At 43.9% G+C, this 22,454-nt stretch overlaps 1 protein-coding gene across 4 annotated transcripts in view; it reads left to right on the forward strand.

Moving 5' to 3' along the window:
• Positions 1–22,454, forward strand: part of SPTBN1 (spectrin beta, non-erythrocytic 1) — a 199,863-nt gene that overhangs the window by 132,890 nt on the left and 44,519 nt on the right. For all 4 annotated transcript variants that reach the window (XM_023251677.2, XM_023251678.2, XM_023251679.2 and 1 more), the window contains 12 exons: positions 4,201–4,374; positions 8,172–8,263; positions 9,480–9,560; positions 9,953–10,068; positions 13,333–13,445; positions 14,203–14,390; positions 15,386–15,503; positions 17,128–17,286; positions 17,949–18,251; positions 19,993–20,146; positions 20,826–21,696; positions 21,797–21,934. In XM_023251677.2, coding sequence (XP_023107445.1) covers positions 4,201–4,374; positions 8,172–8,263; positions 9,480–9,560; positions 9,953–10,068; positions 13,333–13,445; positions 14,203–14,390; positions 15,386–15,503; positions 17,128–17,286; positions 17,949–18,251; positions 19,993–20,146; positions 20,826–21,696; positions 21,797–21,934 — 2,507 coding nt within the window. The remainder of the gene's footprint in view (positions 1–4,200; positions 4,375–8,171; positions 8,264–9,479; positions 9,561–9,952; positions 10,069–13,332; positions 13,446–14,202; positions 14,391–15,385; positions 15,504–17,127; positions 17,287–17,948; positions 18,252–19,992; positions 20,147–20,825; positions 21,697–21,796; positions 21,935–22,454) is intronic.

Genomic DNA, 22,454 nt, shown 5'->3' on the forward strand with positions numbered 1-22,454 from the left:
AGAAAGAGAATAAGAATGAATGGGGGAGGGGCAGAGAGAGAGGAGACCAGAGAATCCCAAGCATGCTCCACACTGCCAGCGCAGAGCCTGATGCGGGACTCGAAATCATGAACAACGAGATCTTGACCTGAGCTGAAATCAAGAGTTGGATGCTTAACCGGCTAAGCCACCCAGGCGCCCACCTTGTTAAAATGATTTCCAGGAGGATCCATAAAAATAGGCATTTCCTCGGAGGAATCTTCTCCCCACCCCCACCCCCACTGCCACCACCACCAACCACCACTTGTTTCTGAGTCACATATGGGTCTGGTATTGATCCTTGTCTCCGCATTAATGGCATTTCAGACTTCCCCATCAGAAATGACCTACAGAACAGAAATGCACATGTTGTTGTGGGAACACACCAATGCCACACTAGAAGTTTGACAATAATTAATGGAGGCAAGACAGGGAGCACTCCATTTCTTGGCACAATCAGCCGCTCTTGGGGCGCGGCTTTAAGAAAGTGTTTATTACTGAGAAATGCACCCTTCCCCCTAGTTCCATTGTGTTCAGTTTTCTCCATTGTTATCTCTTTTTTCCTTTTAAGAGGATGGAAGTTTAGTGATATAAAAATAGCTCTTAAAAAAATGAAAACTATCTGCTAGATGGGAACTGAGTCTATTTCCTTTCGTGTGGAAATGTGCACTGCTCTTGGTTCTTGGTGTAGCATGAAGACCGTGAGCTTTGGAATCCTTACCGGCCACAAAGGGACTAGCCACATGGATTACTCCATCTCTCTAAACCAGCGTGTTCTCATCCATAAGATGGTAATTATTATTCAGTGTTACTGTGAGGATTAAATGCAATAACAGTTATTAACCACCTAACAGAGGTTAACATAGTAGGTCTATCAGTGGCCACCAAGAATTTTTAAATCTTGGGGGCTTTGCAGTTGTTTTGTTTTGTTTTGTTTTGTTTTGTTTTGTTTTGTTTTGTTTTGTTTTGTTTATATATATTTGAGAGAGAGACAGAGCGAGGAGGGGAGGGACAGAGAGATGGAGACAAAATCTGAAGCAGGCTGTAGGCTATGAGCTGTCAGCACAGAGCCTGACGCAGGGCTTGAACTCATAAACCTCGAGATCATGACCTGAGCCAAAGTCAGACACTAAACCAATTGAGCCACCTAGGTGCCCCTAAGGGGGCTTTGCAGTTTTAATGACCAGTGTGTTTCACTGTATAGCTCTGTGAGGTCATTAATATTTCTTAAAATTAGTTTCCCTAGTCATTTCTAAATGTGCCCAAGTATTATGCCTGAAAATATTTTATAGCCCCTCTGTGAAGCACACAGAACACGAGACTTGAAAACCGGGATACTTGAGTTTTAGTCTTGATCCTTACTCTCCCTTGTATCGTGCCACCATCCTTTAACCTCACCATGTCTTGTTTATTACTCTTTTGGTTGAGAAGGAGTTTAACAAGTGCCACCAAAGATGAGTGAGCTTCCACTGAGATGAAATGTGGGAAAGCGTTGGAGAAACGGAAAGGTGATAGAGTGATAATTTTTACTATATGGTAGTTGGCTGAGTTTGAATTAGCAGCTATAGATCAGTAATAATATTTATTTAGTTTTCTTTTTTTAATGTTTATTTTTGAGAGTGGGGGAAGAAGGGGGTGGGACAGAGGACTGGAAGCAGGTCTGTGCTGACAGCAGTGAGCCTGATGTGGGGTTTGAACTCACAAACCAAGAGATCATGACCTGAGCCAAAGTCGGACGCTCAATTGACTGAGCCACCCAGGTGCCCCTACAGTAATAATACTTAAAATGTCTCTGTAAATCATGTTTCTTAAACTTGTTTTCTAATAAACTTTGAACTACAGAGTCCTCACTATTGCAGAAGCCCCAAGTGTTGAGATTTGGGTATTTTCATGTCCTTTCCCCTTTGTCAAGACACCAACCAGTCACAGTTTTTCCTACCACTTTTTCTTTTCATTCCAGTCCAGAATTTAATTTTGGGTGTCAAGATTAGAAGAGTGGTATTATCATCACTGTTTGGAGGCACATTTTCTTCCGGTTTTAAACTTGCCTTTCAAAAATTGAAGTATGTTAACTTTTCAACTTTTCAGGCTCTTAGTGGGCAAGTTCTGTCTAGACCCTAAAAATTTGCTGCTGTCTCCAGAGAGGTGTGTTGTATCTAAACACAGAGAGAGGGGAGAGTCTTCCCCCTTTTGTTTTAAGTAGAATTGTTGGGAGGAAGAGACTTGAGGTGCCCTTTGCTGGTAATGAGACATTTTGTGTGTTTGAGAATGCTATAGTGATTAGATTACCATTTCATTTATGTAGCGGCCCTTTGAGATAATTATTGGTATTCTGATCAATTTATGGGTAAACAGTTGAGAAGTGAGGCTCTTATTTGCCAGAAAATGGGGAAATTGTAGCTTGAACATAGGTATTTCAACATTACAGTTGTTATCTTCTATACTCAACTGTCCAACAAAAACTTACCGCAGAGGGCTGGTTTGCTCGTGTCTGATGATTTAAAAGAAGAGGCCATGAGCAGTAGGGAAATTTTAGGGAAATGGAAACTCCACCCCCGCCTTGGTTTGATTTGGGGAGAATTGCAAAAAAGAGGGTTGGTTCCTAAAGTTTTCCCTCTTTTTTTTTCTTTTTCCTGGGTTTTGGAAGTTCATGAGGTTTGTTTATTTTTTAACCATTTGAAGGAGTCTGACCATTTTACCTGAAGAGGTTTGTCTGAATTTTTTCTTCTAGTTCCTTCCTTTGTCTCATGCCCTGGTGTTTCCAATGGCTGGTGCTTTTCAGGGACTTAAGTTGCATCTGGGTCTCTAGTGAACCATCCATAGCTCATCTGGCATGGCCAGTCACAAACACATGGGGTCCCTGCGAGGTGGCATTAGACTTGATCAACCTGTTGGGAAGTGGACCTTTATCACCATTCTCCCCCACTCACACTTTGTATATACATTCATGTGGAAAGGAGCACAGGTTCCACTGAGATTTTATAGAGAGAGAATAGAGGCTTGGAAGGCCTTGTGTGTTTGCGATTGAGTTTTTTAAAATAAAGTCTGAAAGAACAGTCGTTATACCTGATGGAGCCTGGGAAGATACCAACAGCCCCCCAGTCTACTCCTTCCCCATCTCTTTAGCTCCTTCTGATTCCATCCACACTGTTTCTCTCACCCTCAGTTAGGAAATGACCTCTTCTGTCCCCTTTGAGGCACACTTGGGAGACTGTACTGCACTTAGTAGAATGGTCCTGTCCTCATTGCTCTGCAGGCCACTTTGGGACTGAAACAGCATGCATCAGCGGACCCAGGTCTTACTAGTCAGGTGCACAGTCATTTTGAAAAGAGATGAGAGGGAGAGGCCTCAGGACGTGAAAGGAATTGTCAGTCTGAGGTGCTGCCTGTGCTAGAGGGGGCTGTGCTGGGAAATAGAAAGGAGGGGAGGGACAGAGCCAGGCGGTGGAGGCATGAGCTTGCTCTAGACCCCATAGAGGACAGAGGCGCACAGAGAATTTCCTGTATGTGTGCCTTTGTCTTTTGTTTTACTTATTTAAAATGTTCACCTCCCCAGGGCCTCTTGGATTAGATATAACTGAGTAAAAAAAGAGACACTGAGGTATTCACATTAAACTACTCTCTCGTTTTCTTTTCCTTTATCCTCAGGGGGTCACACCCTTTTTCTCAGCCCTTTGTGTCACTCTCACAAAACTGCCACTTGGAAATTCTCATTTGGTGGTGTATCCCCTTTTCATTTTGAGCCAGCCTTAGGAAACAGCCCAAACCTGCAGGTAGCAAACCTACTTTTACATTTAAAGCAGTCAGAAAAATCATTGAGTGCTTTGCCCTGCATCTGCAGAAAACTGTGTGGGTGGCAGCAGTAGCTCTGAAATCCTTGACGGAAATGGGGTTCCTTTCTCTCTAACCTTCCAGCTTCTTTGCTCATTTGTAAATTGTGTCACTTGCATAATTAAACAAACCTCTGAAGAGTGATCACCATCCGTTAAGTAAACTTCTCTCTCATAAGGATGTTAGGTAGATACTGTCCTTGTACTGAGTATACATGTTTTTAATGTTTTGGTTTGGGTAGAAGAGTGCTGCATGAGCAGGCATGTGTGAACTCTGGGCAGTAGCTCTGAGCTGAGCCTGTCTCTGCCCCATTACATGATCTGTTTCTATTTTCTGCTCTCCTGTTTCTAGCCTAAACCCACCAAGGGACGAATGCGTATCCACTGTCTGGAGAATGTGGACAAGGCCCTTCAGTTCCTGAAGGAGCAGAGAGTCCATCTTGAGAACATGGGGTCCCATGACATCGTGGATGGGAACCACCGGCTGACCCTCGGCCTCATCTGGACCATCATCCTGCGCTTCCAGGTAAGGGCTTGGCCCCCAAGGTTCTGCCTTCTCCCTGGCTAGGAGCATCCTTGTGGAAATGGCATCCCCAAGTCAGGTGTGCGGAGCGCTGGGTCCCATTCAGCCACCCATAGGCACATTGCAGCTACCACATCCTCCCTCAGTCTTGCTAGCCCCTGAAAGTCTTGGTTCTCTTGTCAGATAAGGGAGTTTCTGGGCTACATCCCCACCCATCGTTTCACTGGTACCTCCTCTAAATGTCTGGTGTCTGCCACTAGTCTTTCAGGAGCAATGATAAGAAGGATGTGGTTGATGCTGGCATACTGGTAGTAGACTATCTGAACTTCACCAGATTGTAGCACGTGTCATGGAATATATTCAGGAGAAGTTGTTTAGGATTATGATTTGTGTGTGCACTCTGTTTTCACTTTCTCATTCTCCTTTGGATGTGAGGAAGCCATTTTCAGGGGGAATATGCAAAAACCTTATGCTTGTTTGAATCGATGACAATTCTTTGGGTTTGATATACTTGAGGGGAAGGCTCTAAGTATAGATGTCTAAACCAAAAGGAACTCTCAAGGTCGTTCTGTCCAGTTTCTTTGTGAGGAAAGGGAGGAGCTTTATCCAGGATTACAAGGCCAGTCAGGGCTGCAATGCATACTTCTGACCCTTTAGGAGAGAGCTCAGAATTTCAGCACTGTGGAGCACCTCTGGCCTGATTACTGGTTCTTTCTCCAGGCAATGCTTCATGCTCTTGCTTTTCAGTTAGAATTTGAAATGCAGGAAACACTTCTTAACCAAAGCGTCAGGTTACTCTGCAAACAAATGTCCTAACAATCCTGTCTCCTGGGTGGCTGTGTTCTCTGTGCCTTTCCTTCCTGTTCCACCCCTTTGATATAAAGTCTGATTGATTTTTCTAGCTAAATAAAAATCTCACCAAAAAAGGGCAAAGCCAGAAATCAAATTATAGCTCTCTTTGTATTCTTCCTAAAATTCTGAAGTCAGCGGGTAACCAGTTGTTTTCTTTCTCATTTCCACTGGGAGTGGGTTTGAGTTAGCAGTGTTTTGGGTGTGTATGTGGGAGGAGGAGGTGGGAGCAAAAAGAGCTATCCAAAGAAACTCCCTGAATGGTGGTTCCCAAGTCTGGCTGATCATCTGACTCCTTGGGAAAGCTTTTTACTAATTCAGATTCCCCTGTCCACACTCCCAACTATTCTATTTAGGTGGGTTTAAGGAGGGACCACTGTTGAAGAAGACATCGTGAATGGAGTTAATTACAACAGCCAAAGACTATTTTGCAAACAATTCTTATGTAGGTTTCTGTCATTTAGTTCCTGAATGACTTGAAAATGAATACCATTAAATTCACTAATAATAGCTCTCATTCTCAGGCCAACAGAGGTGATATTAACAGCACCCTCCTTGAACCTCACCTCAGTTTTGTAGAGTAAAATGTTCTATTTCTGTTGCCTTTGGCCTGTAGGAATCAGAGCGTGGAGGGGCATCCTGATGGTGGCCTCTCTTCACATCGGGTCATTGCCCACGTTGGTGAGCTGGCACACGCAGCCCTTTCCAGGATTCTCAGCATGAATGGGGTTAAGTCATCGATTAATTAGCTTCCTGACAGCTTGTCTTTTTCTGTAATTGAACTTGTAAATGCTGATACATACTTCCTCTCTTTTTTTTTGAGGCAAGAAATTTAGGCTAATGATGTCACTGCATGGCCTGCAGTGTTAGTGTCTTGCATGACCTAGCTTCCTAGGCTTATTGAATCATCACCCATTTCACAAATATGTATTGATTCTGCGTCAGCCAAGGCCCAGCTTGCTTTCTGCCTCCTCTGTGAAGTTTCCCCACGCTCTACGGAAATCTCTTTCTCCCAGTTTCTGAATATACAGCCTCATCTTACATTCTCTCTTTGTGTGTGTCTGTGTGTGTGTGTGGCCCCAGAACTCCCAGGACATGGCCTGGCCTGTCTGTGCATAGTAGGTATCCATTAAATACTAATGATAACACACAGGTTTTATTCTGTCCCTTTAAAAGAGAGTAAAGGATATTGTGAGAAACTGGAGTGAAGGCCTCTGAGTTTGTCTTGTGTAGATAGGGAGCTGTCTTCATTGAAGAAGAGTAGACTGTTTCTAAATGAGCAAGTGTGGAAATAGACTCCCTTCTTCACCCTGAAGCATAAGGAGGTTGACAGGGGTTAGTGTGTGGGATTCCACCTGTCTGTCCTGATGAATCTGTGCCTTATCCCTTGAGTAAGGTTGTTCTTTCACATTTACTTTGTGCATAAGAACTCAGGATCCTAATGATAACGTTTGGAGCTTATGCAGACTCACCTCACATACTTACCACAGTTAAAAAAGGATATTTTTTTTAGAAGTATAATTATTTCAATTTGTAGGTGTTTTTCCTAGTTGAAAGTTTCTGACTTTTTCATCTCTTATTTATATATTTTATCCTCCTCCTGTCTCTTTTCCAAAAAGAATGCTGGGGCACATCTCTAGATTAAATGGGAAGACCTTTAACAGGGACGAAGGCAGGGAAACTTGGAATGGTTAGAGCTAAAAGATGATGGAGGGCCTGCTAGGCCACCACCATTTACCCCCACCCACCATCCCACATTGTAGTATCATAGGCAAGAACCTAAAGACAGAGGGTATATAGAGCATTTTTCTAAAATCACATAACTGGTAGATAGCCCCTAATCTAAAGAGCTATCATTTATGGATCTTTATTATGAAGTCAGCACTTGATATTCTTTCTTCATTTAAGTGCACAACAGTGCTGTGAGACAGCCACTGTTGCTGTTGCCACTCCTCAGATGGGAAGCTAAGGAACTTGCCCAGTGACACACAGTTGGTGGTGGAACCTAGTTTTAGACCTAGGCTGCCTGATGTTGGTGCCAGTAGACCAAGCTCTATGTATACTGTTGTGTTTATGATGCCAGTGAGCAGCTTATGAATGCAGACTGTCTTGGTCCATTTGGACTGCTATCACAAAATACCACAAACACAGTAGCTTACAAACAATAGAAATTCATTTCCCGCAGTTCTGGAGGTGAAGTCTGAGATCAAGCCAGCATGGTCTGGTGAGGGCCCTGTTCTGGATCACAAACTTCTCCCTGTGTCCTAACATTGTGGAAGATGCTAAGGACCTCTCTGGAGCCTCTCTTATAAGGCACTAATCCTGTTCATGAGGATCCCATCCTCATGACCTAGGCACCTCCCAAGGGCCCCATCTCCTAATACCATCACCTTTGGGAGTTAGGATTTCAGTGTAAGAATTTGCAGGAGTCATAGACATTCAGACCATAGCACAGACTACAGAAGCACAGAGTGTAAATGTGTCCTTTCTCCAAGAATTTGGGTCACCTTTTAGGAAAAGGAATATAGACTATCCTCATCTATGAGTGACACACACCCTAGTGTGAAAAAAAAATTAGTTATAAAAAACTGAACCAGGTATTTTTCTGGGATCTGACAAGGTTCAAGTTATTTACAATGTGAACCACTGTGCTAGCTTGTAGTTGGAAAGATGGGCTACCTAGAGGTTAGAAGTGACTCCCAGTGGATAGTTCTGAGAAGTCATGCAGGTTAAGTAGTCTTCACTTCTTACCTCCATGCAAAGTAGAAAACCTAGTTGGTGTTTCTGTTAGGTGAAGTGTGAAGAAAGCAGTTTTCTTTGGCACAGTAAGTAAATCTGCAGGACTGGATTGTGATCTGAAGTTTACTCTTCATGTATGAGACCTGTTCTTCTCTGGCAGTCGTGGACAGCTTGACCCATCTGTTTGACTAATACTTCTTTGTAAATCTTAGATCCAGGATATCAGTGTAGAAACTGAAGACAACAAAGAGAAGAAATCTGCCAAGGATGCATTGCTGTTGTGGTGCCAGATGAAGACAGCTGGGTGAGTGTGAACTCACAGGGGATCAGGGGCCACTGCGCCCAGGACAAGGTTCCGCTGCAGTCATCACTTCTGAGGTGTTGACAAGTATCTCTTCCACTGCTTCCATCGAGAAATCTTATTAACTCATAAGCAGTTGATAGCTGACATTTTAGCTAGCTCACAACATGGAAGGAGTTCTGATTTATATTCTGGACCTGTCATCTCTGTAGTCACTTTCCCTCTCTTTGTTAAAGACGCTCCAGAGAGCAATATATCTTGAATTTTAAAATCAAGAAACCATGTTTAGGAAACACATCCATGATATTTTTAAAAAGCAACTGTGGGTTTTCTCCTCCCTTTAATTTTCGCTGCTGTTGGAGAGCTTTGTGTGATAAACTTAAGAGTAGTCCTTATACATTATCTCAGTTTTCCTTAGTGAAATTTTAGTGAAAATACTTTTAGAGCACTGCCCCTGTTGTGTTGCTCACTAAAATTGCTAGGATTCATGATACTTAGCACCGATTTTGGTTAACTGGAGTTTTTGTCAGAACTACTTTGAGGACAGTTATAACTCTAATGGACATGATCAATTAACAGTAAGCATGGAGCCCATCAAGAGTATATGTCTAATAAGGGCATCAACTTAGTTATAAACCTTTAGTCAACCACAGATACAAAGTTAGTAATATGCAGTATGGTACAGAATAGCTCAGTGATGAGGGGTAGGTCTCAAACATAGGGAAGTTTTTCAGGGAGATACTTGGTTGATAAGACTTTATTCAAGTCAGTGATAATAAGCAAGAAAGCCAAGTGTCATGTGAATCCCAGCTGCTTCCTCTCCCCAAGTAGCTTGTGAATTCAGATCTCAGTGACTGCAGACTCCTGATATCTTTGCTGACAGAGTAGAAGGCCAGTGAAAGCAGAGAGGCCTCTAGGCATCTGGGTTGTGGTCATTTTTTCCTCTTTAAGTGTTGTTTTTAAATCTAGGACACAGTTCACAGTCTTTTGGCCAGTTTACTTACCAAGAAAGAAAAGCCATGTGGATGTGTATTTTTTTATTTTATAGCATGCTGAAGTTGAAACAGTGTTTGCTCTGACTTAATTGTCCTTTTGACATTTACTGCCTCAACATTTTTACAGTGCTTACAAACTTTTTCTTAAACACTGCATTTCACGAAATTGTAAATCTTTATTTAGTAATTCTGTTGATTTTTCTCTTGTGCTTGGTCTCTGCTAGGTACCCGAACGTCAACATTCACAATTTCACCACCAGCTGGAGGGACGGCATGGCCTTCAATGCCCTGATACACAAACACCGGTAAGTCAGATCCTTAGGAATCATGCTAACGACTTGGGGGTAGAATGTTGACACTCTTCTGTTAGCAGATCTGGGTGACTTTTGATCCTCATATCCATTGCCTTAGATGTTGCACCACGGTGAGAATTCTGCATTCCATGTGAGGAAAGTGTGAGAGAATATGTAAATTCTCCCAAACAGACAAGTTTGCCCATTATCTATCTTCAGCTGTCTTAATAAACTTTGAAGTGTTTATTCAAAAATCAGATTTCATTGTTTGATGATTAAATAATATTATAGAGTTTTACTCTAAGGGGTGATTTCTATGGCTTTTGGAGTAATGATCGCATCTCATTGGTCACATGTGTTTTCAAGCCATAGTTTTTGTCATGTTCCACTGTTGTTCTGCATAGGCCTGACCTGATAGATTTCGACAAACTAAAGAAATCCAATGCACACTACAATCTGCAGAATGCGTTTAATCTGGCAGAGCAGCACCTTGGTCTCACTAAACTGTTGGATCCGGAAGGTAAGGACGTGAGGGATGAAAGGTGGGATGGTATTGGGGGGCTTATATAAAATCTGCTTTCTGTCAATTTGTTTTATTTGTGTAGTGTGCTTTGGGAATTATTGAAGGAAGAGGAGCTTAATTTTGGGGTGGGAATTACTTGAGGATTTGTGCAAAGGATTCTGTTTAAAAAGGCCTTGAAAGATGAGTGTGGTTTAAACATGATGGGAAGGGAGGGCTTGCTAGGCAGAGGTGCTTGTGTGAGCAGAGGTGTGGAACCAGGAACCAGGAAGGTGTGTTTGGGGACTAACACTTCGTTGGGAATGGTGTTTAGAATAATAATAGGAACTACCACTGGACAGGTGGGTCAGGGCTCTACAGGCTAAAATTTTTAGAGGTTATTCAGCAGTCACTGGAAGTTCTTAGAAGCTGTGCTCAAGGAAGAGAACCTGCCATAGACTCTCAGCAAATGTTTATTGACTACTTTCATCCCAAGGTGGCAAGCAGCCATAGGGGATGAATGGGTGCAAGACTAGAGGTGGGGGGTGGGGAAGGTGTCTCCTAGGAGGCTGTTCAGTGTTTGCTGTGAGCAAGAACAACTTAGGTGAAGAAGGTGGATCAGGAAAGGGAACATGTGAATGGAAGAAGTGTTAAGACTTAGTCCCTTCTTACGGCTGACCGCTTCTGCCTGAAACCACTGTCTCCACTCTCAGTCCCTGCAGCAGGACCCCAGAGACTGACTGCAGGTGACTTGGAGTCGACTGGTGTGGGGCATTCCCTCAGGCCATAACTCCCTTAGTTCACACAGAATCCTAATTGTAGGATTTTAGCGTGAGCTGTCATAGGTACTTTTTCTTATATTGAAAAGCATTTGAAACATAAGAGGATTTGTTTGTAGTGCTGGAGCTCTTTAGATCATGGCTCTCAGCTGCGAGCAGATATTACAGAGAAAGCTGTGAGTGAAAGTTTAAAGTTCTTATAAATATAGAACAGGAAGTTGAACTCCCCAAGGACAGATTGAGGTCATGAGGCTGCCAAGCAGGCTTGCTCTTTCCAATGCATCAGATTCACTGATAAATTCACTATACAGGAAGTGGAGATAAAATTATCTTTGTGCTAACCCATTAAATGATTTCTTAATATAAACAGAAAACTAAAATTCCTTGGGCTGTGATTAATCTTCCTTCTTAACCCTACTTTAACTATGGGAAGACATTCTTCTCAGCTGTAGCTCTTTGTGCTTTGCTAAATAACCTTTTTTTTCCTACCACTATGACAGATATTTTTTAAATAACTTGCTCATTAGTTAATCTTTCTAATCATTTCCCAGTATGGAAAAGGGGATTGATGTTTCCCAGATCACAAGACAAGGAGCTAAAAAAGGCAGTTGATGTCACTTGTCCGGTTTGATCTTGATTATTAGTTGTTCTTAGCTATTGTTAGTTGTTGAGTGCCCCAGAGAGCATCAGCTAAGATAAGATTGCAGTTTAGTTACAAAACCACAAGGTTTTTGCCTGCTCACATCTTCCCAGTCATGTTGACATTTTGTGTTTATTGTATTGTGTACAGCATTTTTTTTCTGGCCTTCATCCATTTCTCTCTCTTTGGGGCATACTTGAATGGGGCTGAGCCAGATGCAGAGTTGGCCGCAGGGACTCTGGGGGGGAAACAGTAGCTGCTCTGCTGGCCCCCATTGCCATCAGTTATCTCGGTGACACTGGCAGGGAGCTTTCTTGCCCTGTGCCCTAGTATTCTCATCTTAAAAGTAAGAGAAACAATCCTGGCTCACACAGGGCGCCAGGAAGATAGAAGGCACATGTGTGAATGCATTTTGAAAAGCAGCCTGATTATCCTATGTATTATTCATCCTATGTGTTCTCTTCTCCATCTGTCCTGAGTTTAATACTTCACTTGTATTGCCATACCTCAAACACTTGCCATCTTCATGCATTTATTCCCCCTCTTAGTGAATACTTTCTGACTACCCACTTTGTGCAAGACAACACACCAGGAATTTGAGAGGTGGAGCAGCACCAGGCTTACCAAGACACAGGGTTCCTACCCTTGGGGACTTAGTCTTGTAAAACAAAGAAAGTGTGTATGAGTACTGAATTATAATACCTGGCAGAGAATGGACTGTGTGTCCATGTAAACAGAGTCCTTAAGGGAACTTAGGAGAGAGACACTAATTCTGACTGTAGGGATCAGAAATAACTGTGTTGAGGTGGTATCTTCAGGTGGAGCTGAAGGTTAGGAAGAAGGTGATGGCGTGGGGAAGGATGTCTTAGGCAAAGGGATATTGTGAATAAAGGGAAGGAGTATTAGGAATTGTGGAATGTGTGTGTGTGGGGGGGGGGTGTTGAATAGCCCCCTTATGCCTGAGTCTCCTTATGCCTGAGAATAAATAATAGGCTATAGAATTAGAAATGTCTAGAACAGTGGTTGGCTCTTATAGGGAGCCTGATAAATACTCGATGGATGGATGGAATGAAGGGAAGGAAAGTTATGGCAGAGGGTTAAGGGGCTTAGACTTTATTTCTGTAAATTGTAGGGCACTTTTAAGTAATTTTGAGCTAGGAGAAAGAGTGTTCACAGCTATGCTTCTGGAAGATCAACCAGGTACAGGGTGTAAAGTGACTTGGGTGGTAGGGAAACCCAATGAGGAAGCTATTGCTTCATATCTGGTTATGTGACCATGAGAGTCTGAACCATAAATGACAGTAAAGATTCCATAAGTAGAATCATCTGGACTCAGATTTGGTGACTAACTGGATAACAGGTAACAACAAGGTAAAGATGTCCAAAGACTGAATGATTGGAAGAAATTCAGGTGACATTGGCATAAATGAGGATTCAAGTAGCACAAACCCAGTTTGGGAGTAGAATTGGGCAGGGAGATGAACGTGGTGTGGCTAGATAGTAGCCACATTGCTAAGAATTCTGACATAATTCTTACTGTATTCTTCATTTTTCTCTAGTTGTTTTGTGTACATGTTGTTTTCTTCATGGCTTGGGATCCTGAAGAGAAAGGATCATGTCTTTTAAGACTTTTATGTCCTTATTGCAATAGTAGAAGGCACTCGTGAATATTCATATCATAAAAGAGTCAGTGAGATGGTTTCATCCTCATTAGCCTTGTAATTACTGCACTGATCGCAGAACTCTAAGTATAAAAATTGGAGACACTGACCTGTGTCAGTATTAGACGGTCATTCTGGGTTGTTGCCGCTGCCTGGGTGGTAGCACTCTGAGCAGAGTACTGAGGAAATCTTCTCCGGGTTACAGATATCAGTGTGGACCACCCTGATGAGAAGTCCATTATCACTTATGTGGTGACTTATTACCACTACTTCTCTAAGATGAAGGCTTTGGCTGTTGAAGGAAAACGAATTGGAAAGGTGAGTTCACACCAATTTTATCAGTTGTGAGACATGATTAAAGCTCGTGTCTTAATGTACTGCCACCGAGCACCTTGTTCTCCCGTGCACTCATCAGTTCAGCCAGCAGCAGCTTGTGGTGGACACTTCTGGTGGCAGAGAAGTAGGCAGGAAGCCTCTTTGTCCCTAAGAGTAACAGGAGGTAGGAGTAGCTACAATGTTTAGGGAGGGATTTCAGGGGCATCTCAGACCCAGAGACAGCCCTCCCCTACACCCTATCAGAAGATTGGGTATTAGAAATCTGAGTCGGTTGATGTCATGGGTAGGAAATCCTATTTATTCGGTTGAAAAGGCCTCACTGTTATGCTTCTTAATTCTCATTTGGCTGATGTTCACCACCATGTATTTCAGAACACCTCAGAAAATTCAAGGGCATTCATGGGACAGGACCAAGCAAAATAGAGCCCTTTTCGTTTTTTCTAGGAATTTTGGAGCTTAGGCAACAGGAGTCATTCAGAATCTGAAACCCTTTGCCTGGGGGTTGGGAGGTTACAGAACCAATTACACTTGAGTTAAGCTGTCATTGCTCACAAATAATGGCTGCAGTCTGAGTGCCTATTAACAGATAGTTCCTCTAGTTTGAAATGCTTGGGCCAGAGTAGCAGAGAACTGTTTCAAAGCCAGTCCATTAAGTGTGCATGTGCTCATGTAGGGTTATAATCACGTTTTTCTTACTTGGCAACACGATCTTTCCCGTTTTTCTAACTCTTGTTTACAGGTGCTTGACAATGCTATTGAAACAGAAAAAATGATTGAAAAGTATGAGTCACTTGCCTCTGATCTTCTGGAGTGGATTGAACAAACCATCATTATATTGAACAATCGCAAATTTGCCAATTCTCTGGTTGGGGTTCAACAACAGCTTCAGGCTTTTAACACTTACCGCACTGTGGAGAAACCACCCAAGTAAGATGCAGATTGGAATGTGTTATAATTAGTGTGGAAAGAGAGATGATTGCAGCATGGACCCCTGCTTTCTGACTTGTGTGATCTCCTCACTTAATGAATGCCTGTCACCAGTGGCCTATCTTACTTCTTTTCATCTGACCCTGAGTGGCTGAACTTTATTACAAATCATGCCCTCTGTGAGCCCTTCCAGTGGATTGTGTCCCTGGTCTGATACATGTGATACATGAGAATCCTAAGAAATAGTACAGGTCCCTTATACCAAACCCTCATGCTTGATGTGGATTTTAGAGAAGCAGCTGAGTGCATGGATATTGTTTATTATATGACTCCCAGTAGATCTGAGGCAGTAACCCATTGTCAGGCTTACTGAGAAGTGTGTAGCAAAATGTGTAAATACTCACATTGTGTTGAGTAAAGACAAATAATATATAGTTTTATATCTATCTGTTCAGATCAGTTTTCACTTCCCCTAAATTTGATTTTTAACTTCTTTTTGAAAATTCTAATTGTCAGATAAGGATTATGGACCTTATTCCTTCTTATATTTGGAAAGTCATTCCTTTTTCTGTAAACGTGCTCTGTTGAGAATTCCTTGCTGCGGTCTCTGAAACCCATTGAAAGTTATAGTAGGTAGCCATTTGAAGTAATTCTTGCTGAATGTTTTCAGCTGTGCCCATCATCCGGAATGTATATAATCTAAACCTTGAATGAAGTAATTAATAAAGGACTGGTATTGTATGCCCCCAAATATAAATCTCAGTAACAACAGTCAACCAACCCCACCAAAATTCCACAGTTAGGTGCATTTTTTGAGGTCTATAATACCCAAAAACTAATGTACTGCGTTTTCTCTAACCTGAGTTGCACATAAATCTGACCAGAGATAAATGGCTTTTAAGATTGTGTGGCTGTGGGAAATGTTTTTTTCTCCAAAAGCAAATTAATTTTTCCCCTTGAAGGAAGAGCATATTTATTTTTTTTTCTGTGCTTAGGTTTACTGAGAAGGGGAACTTGGAAGTGCTGCTTTTTACTATTCAGAGCAAGATGAGGGCCAACAATCAGAAGGTCTACATGCCCCGGGAGGGCAAGCTCATCTCTGACATTAACAAGGTAAAGCCAATCAATCCATCTGGTCCTGTTAGGGCCTTGACCTGCTTTATTGCTTCAGGTTCTAGGTCTTGATTGCTAAGAGGGCAGTCTGAAAGGGTCTGTCCCAGCCTGCTGAGTTGAAGAGTAACAGTGGTGGCTGGGGTTTTGCAGGGGGTCAAGCAAATACTTGAGGTGGGCTAGTCCACTGGAGTTTGGTGAGGGAATGTTAGATATTATCAAACTGGTCTTCGTTCATTCTCTTTACCTTGTTACTCTCATTTGTTCAAGGCCATCGACTCCATCTTTATTTATTTATATATATTAAAAAAATTTTTTTTAACGTTTATTTATTTTTGAGACAGAGAGAGACACAGCATGAATGGGGGAGGGGCAGGGAGAGAGGGAGACAAAGAATCGGAAGCAGGCTCCAGGCTCTGAGCCATCACCCCAGAGCCCGACGCGGGGCTCGAACTCGCGGACCGCGAGATCGTGACCTGAGCTGAAGTCGGACGCTTAACCGACTGAGCCACCCAGGCGCCCCTTTATATATATTTTTAATGTTTGTTTGTTTGTTGAGAGAGTAGGGGAGAGGCAGAGAGAGGGGGCAACCCAGAATCTGAAGCAGGCTCCAGGCTCTACACTGTTAGCACAGAGCCTGACACAGGGCTCAGACTCATGAACTGCGAGATCATGACCTGAGGCCAAAGTTGGACACAACTGACTGAGCCACCTAGGCACCCCAACTACAGCATCTTTAAATTGCAGAAGGGAGAATTTGAAACCTTATTTCATATATCTGGAATATATATGTACCTCTGGAGGTTTGAGCTTAGGATTTGGGCTGTTTCTATCAGAGAAGCTGTCCAAAAGTTTCCATTATTGGCCTGTTTTGTCTGTAATGATAGAATTTCGTGGTGGGTATTATTTCCAAGTAGAAATTTGAAAAATGTAGAACTGTGGTCAGTGGTACACATTTAGATTATTTTATTTTACATTTTTTTAATGTAAGATATATTTCATAGAAATGAATTTAATGTGGACATTGGGTGAGGATTTTGAAAAAAATGCTAGGTGTGTGAATTAAAAACAAAGTGGCACACAAAGAAGGGGGAGGGCATGGGAGGTGCCTGGCTGGTTCAGTCAGTCGGTGGAGTGTGCCACTCTTGATCTTGGGGTTGAGTTTGAGCCCCATGTTGGGCATAAAGATTAGTTAAATAAATAAAATGTTGAACCAAAAAAACAAAGCAAAAAAATAACAAATGGCCCAGTGTGGGGTGAATAAGAGATTCATAATATGATTTCTTTCTGAGAAAAAGGATTTGTCTTTTTTATGTGATCAGAGCTGTTGAAGATACTTTGATTCCTCTCAAAGTGAGAGATTTATAATTTAGTTATATTTCTCCATATCTGCCCTGTTTTGTTTTCCAAATATAGCAGACCTTTAAATAAAGATTGGAGAGAGTGTTCCCATGTGGCTCAACTGAGAGAAAACGATTTCTTTTCTCCGGGCTTAAGGGTCAGGGAGGCTGGAAACAGGATGTCCCTTTTTAAGTTCTCAGGTCTTATTGAGAAGTACTAGCCATTGACTGTAGCCAAGGAAAGTTCCTTGAACATTGCAGGAAGCTGTTCTTTTTCGCCCCTGTAGGCCTGGGAAAGACTGGAAAAAGCGGAACACGAGCGAGAACTGGCTCTGCGGAATGAGCTCATCAGACAGGAGAAACTGGAACAGCTCGCCCGCAGATTCGATCGCAAGGCAGCTATGAGGGAGACCTGGCTGAGCGAAAACCAGCGTCTGGTGTCTCAGGTTCTGCTCTAGACCTTCTTCGGGGAACCACTCCTGGGGTCATCTAGAAATGTAGACCATACCCAAGGACTGCAGGACAGCCACTTATCAACACCCACTATTCTGAAGTAACTCGAGTCCTCTTGCTCACTTCCTATGAAGAGGATGTTTATCATTTCTAATATACTTTGTCTTCTGTGTATCTAACTTTTCATAGATTTGAAAACAGCTCAAGCAGTTTGTTTAGAGCCAGTTGAGTGTGAACTGCTCACATTTATATAATTTTTAGAAATTTCTCTTACCTTCTGTCTCTGACCATCTGACGTTCAAGGCAGTTAGACTAGTCATGAAATAAATAAAAGTGGCTTTCTTTTTCTACTTAGCGTAACGCAAACTGTCACCTGCTCCAGTCACATAAGTATAAAGGTCTAGATATGAGCTTGGACTCCAGTGTAAAATGAGAAGTTGCTGATTGGCTTTGGAGAGGGCATCCTAGCTCGACTAAGGTGTTGTAAGTGTCCTAAGGAAGGCAGAGACAGACCAGCATCTGGCAGGGCTCAAGTCAGTGTGGCCTTAGAACCACCAGAGGTGGTGTTCAGGATTCATCCTCCGTCTCGGTTTCTTTGTTCCAGCTGGATGGCTTTTTTATTTTGTGGGGTTTTTTTCCTCCCATTTCTCTATAGGACAACTTTGGTTTTGACCTTCCTGCTGTTGAGGCCGCCACAAAAAAGCACGAGGCCATTGAGACAGACATCGCCGCATACGAGGAACGTGTGCAGGCGGTGGTAGCAGTGGCCAGGGAGCTTGAGGCGGAGAACTACCACGACATCAAGCGCATCACAGCAAGGAAAGACAATGTCATCCGGCTCTGGGAGTACCTGCTGGAACTGCTCAGGGCCCGGAGGCAGCGTCTTGAGATGAACCTGGGGCTGCAAAAGATATTCCAGGAAATGCTCTACATTATGGACTGGATGGACGAAATGAAGGTAGAACTTGAGTGAAAGGAGGCCAGAGCTGATGAAATGGGGCCTCCCTTTTCTGGAACCCATGCTGTACAGTGTGCCACTGGTCTAACTGCCCTCTCTGTGAAGCCACAGAGGGGCCACATTACCCGTGGGAAGATTGTTAGTTTAAGAGTTAAATGGCGTGTGGAGTGTAAAGACGAGTTCTGTAGCTAGAGGTCAGCTGCAGTGATTTAGACTTCATTTAGATCTGTTCCTCAGTAGCGAGTCAATCAAATGTTGTTGATTTTTGAGAGTTGAACTAGCTTTCCATCTCATTGATCTGTGTGAGTGGCTCTAGTTTGGGGAGGGGCCTGGGAAGATAATGTGGGCACATGGGAGAGTGGTAGGCAGTGTGTTTGGGAACCAGTTGAGATTGTCGGTGCTGGAGCTGTGTAGTCTTCTTGAGCCTCCTTTCTTTGTTTTTAAGTGGAGATCGCACTGTCCACCTACCTCAATCCGTTGTAGCAAGGACTAAGTGTGGTAATATGTGTACACATCATAGGACAGAGTGGATTCAGAGTGGCTGCCAGTGCCAGTTTGTGCTTCCCCTTCCTCACTGGACAGCCCTGAGCATAGAGTTCCAAGCTTGCCTCCCGCCCGGGAGGAGACCTGCCATTGTGCCAAATCCCCACGCCCGTTTGTGTTCTCTGCTGCAAGTGGTAGAAGGCTCGTCCATGTCACGCAGTCCCCCAGCTGGAACGCACTTGGCTTCATAGCTCGAACAGAACAGGGCAGTTTGTAGACAGTCCCGTGAAACCCCCTTTATCTCAGCACACTGTGTTCCCAAGCTTGACCTTATGCAGGGGATTTCCTTCCTGGGATATAAGCCTTCGTCTTTTGCCTCGCCTCTTGAACTGTCCTGGCGGCGAGGCAGAGTCACCTCATAACATCAGTTTGCCCTCTTATCGTCCAAGATTTATTAGGTTCTCAAGTATGGTCTGCATTGACTTTTTAACGTAGAAATGTTCATAAAATCTAACAGGGATATGCTTCTCATTTTATAAATCATGTTGTACATTATAGTTCAGATTTGGGGCCAGAGATTTCCCTCAGAAGTAGGAGTGAAGTGGAAGTTCCATCTGGAGGGGAGGTCTCATGAGGCCCCCAAATTGAGCTGATGGAAGAAAAGAAGAAAATGGTAATGGATTCGAACTTAAACCAAAGAAATTGCTCAGGCCCTTCTAAGCATGAAGCTGCCTGACCCTGTGTTTGTTTGGTTAAAGGTGTGGTTTGTAAGCTTTCAACTAGATTGTTCTCCCATTGATGATAGAAGTATCTCAGAGGCATAACAGTAAGCTTTTAACTGAGGCAAACATCCATTTGAGAGGTCCACAACTTCTGGGAGATTTCTTTAAACTTTGAAGTGAAATAACTCTGTGACCTTTATCTCTTATCTTTTTGGATAGAGTCTTCGAGCCCCAGGTTACCCGCCATACCGCTTTCCACTGCTCCCTTTTTTTCTATTCTGTTCTTAGTGTAGTTGTGACCTGCGTATTCCAGGGTAAATCACCTTTAGTTTATCATGTCTGTCCTGATGAAAGCTTCTGGGTTAGTTTGATTTTGTTCCAAATTGCTTGTCCTTCTCCCCTTGAGATGCAGGGAGGGAGGGTGGCTGGAGAGAGGGTGTAGCATGGTTGCTGGCTCTCGGCATGTCCAAAGATTATAAGACACTGAAGTCAAGGTTGTGTGCATAGATGTCCTCTCTGTTTTCTCTGGCGCGCAGGTGCTATTACTGTCTCAAGACTATGGCAAGCACTTGCTTGGTGTGGAAGACCTGTTACAGAAGCACGCCCTGGTTGAAGCGGACATTGGCATCCAGGCAGAGCGAGTGAGAGGCGTCAATGCCTCTGCCCAGAAGTTCGCAACAGACGGGGAAGGTGAGGATGGACTGTTGCAGACATTACTTCTTCATCACCGGAGATCCATTTTTATAGAAGTAGATAAGTGGTGTGTGCCAGCAGGGACACTGTCCCTTCAGTAACTGGAGTTACTGTGCCATTGTAGGTTCCCAGTGGGTTTGTCTGCTATCACGTCGTGGGTGTACACAAGATGCAGTGGGGTAGCCTAATGGACACTTTATTTAATTCTGTCTGGCTTTTCTGAAACGGACAGGTGTTTTCCTTAAATACCCAAGTGCTCCTTGGTTTTTAATGGTGATATTTGGCAATCATACTTGACCTAGACCACACTTGATTCATACCAACACCCTGGTATGGCTGTTTAAGCATCTCATGGCTTTTTCACATCTGGTTGTACATATCCTTGTTGAGAGGATGTTTGGAAGGATTTGGTTGTGTTCCTTATATTTGCAAAACAATTAAATGTAGCTGCCCTTTTTCTTATAATTTATGTGCCTTTTTTGGTTCATAAGTAATGACTTTGCACTTGGGCCAAAAATGACACTTCTCATTGCCCCTGCCTCATAATCTGGCTCTGCAGTGAGAATGGAACTGGTAATCTCATGGTGAGAAAATGGGTATAGCTCACTGCCTGCGAACAAACAGGGACCTCTGCTAAACTGTCATACTCCCACATTCCTTCCTTGACATTAAACAGGTTACAAGCCCTGTGACCCTCAGGTGATCCGAGACCGCGTGGCCCACATGGAGTTCTGTTACCAAGAACTCTGCCAGCTGGCAGCCGAACGCCGGGCTCGACTGGAAGAGTCCCGTCGCCTCTGGAAGTTCTTCTGGGAGATGGCAGAAGAGGAGGGCTGGATACGAGAGAAGGAGAAGATCCTGTCCTCCGACGATTATGGGAAGGACCTGACCAGCGTCATGCGCTTGCTCAGCAAGCACCGGGCATTCGAGGATGAGATGAGCGGCCGCAGTGGCCATTTCGAGCAGGCCATCAAAGAAGGTGAAGACATGATCGCGGAGGAGCACTTTGGGTCAGAGAAGATCCGAGAGCGGATCCTTTACATCCGGGAGCAGTGGGCCAACCTGGAGCAGCTCTCGGCCATCCGGAAGAAGCGCCTGGAGGAGGCCTCGCTGCTACACCAGTTCCAGGCAGACGCCGACGACATTGACGCGTGGATGCTGGACATCCTCAAGATTGTCTCCAGCAATGACGTGGGCCATGACGAGTACTCCACGCAGTCTCTGGTCAAGAAACACAAGGACGTGGCAGAGGAGATCGCCAACTATAGGCCCACCATCGACACGCTGCACGAGCAGGCCAGCGCCCTCCCCCAGGAGCATGCCGAGTCTCCAGATGTGAGGGGCCGGCTGTCAGGCATCGAGGAACGGTACAAGGAGGTGGCAGAGCTGACGCGGCTGAGGAAGCAGGCACTGCAGGACACCCTGGCCTTGTACAAAATGTTCAGTGAGGCTGATGCCTGTGAGCTCTGGATCGACGAGAAGGAGCAGTGGCTCAACAACATGCAGATCCCAGAAAAACTGGAGGACCTGGAAGTCATCCAGCACAGGTGAGTGCAAGAGCTGCCAGCAGTGCTGAGGCCACCACCCGCCCCCCCATCACCACTTGTGACCAAGAGGGTGACCTACCCTGTTCAATTGCTTTTCCAGATTTGAGAGCCTTGAGCCTGAAATGAACAACCAGGCTTCCCGGGTTGCAGTGGTGAACCAGATTGCACGACAGCTCATGCACAGTGGCCACCCAAGTGAGAAGGAGATCAAAGCCCAGCAGGACAAACTCAACACAAGGTGAGCGTGCAGCCAGCAGTGTGTGGGGCCAGGGAGGGCAAGGTCACTTGCTGAGACTTGCTGTCAGGAATTTCCTACAAAGGTTCACTGATACTGTGGCACTGATGTCACAGCATTGGCATGTGCCTTACAACATCCCCTAGTTTTGCAAGAAGTATCTTTTGGGGTGGTGTCATACAAGGCAGCCTAGCCCCTAGCATCAGAAGTCAAGATGTTAAGGTGAGGCCTGTGCCCAGAGTGGAGCACCACAGCGTCAAGGTGGCACCTCTACTGTCCCTTTTAATCTTAATCTTTCTGGGACAGGGTTTTAGCATGTTTTAGGCCTAATTGGTCAGTGAAAGTCCTGATTATCAAGTTAGACCTTTGTCCCCTTGTCATCTTTCTGTTGCATAAACACATTTGACTAGGTTGTGGTGGCCTTGGCTCTGAAGGTATCTGTCAGGTTTTGGGTTTGGAAAATGTTCATTAGCTGCAGTTCAGAGGTGAGTAAAATGCACATGGCAGAAATGCAGTTACAGAA

This window comes from Felis catus, chromosome A3 (genome assembly GCF_018350175.1).
Source record: "Felis catus isolate Fca126 chromosome A3, F.catus_Fca126_mat1.0, whole genome shotgun sequence".
In the NCBI taxonomy this organism is placed as follows: domain Eukaryota; kingdom Metazoa; phylum Chordata; class Mammalia; order Carnivora; family Felidae; genus Felis; species Felis catus.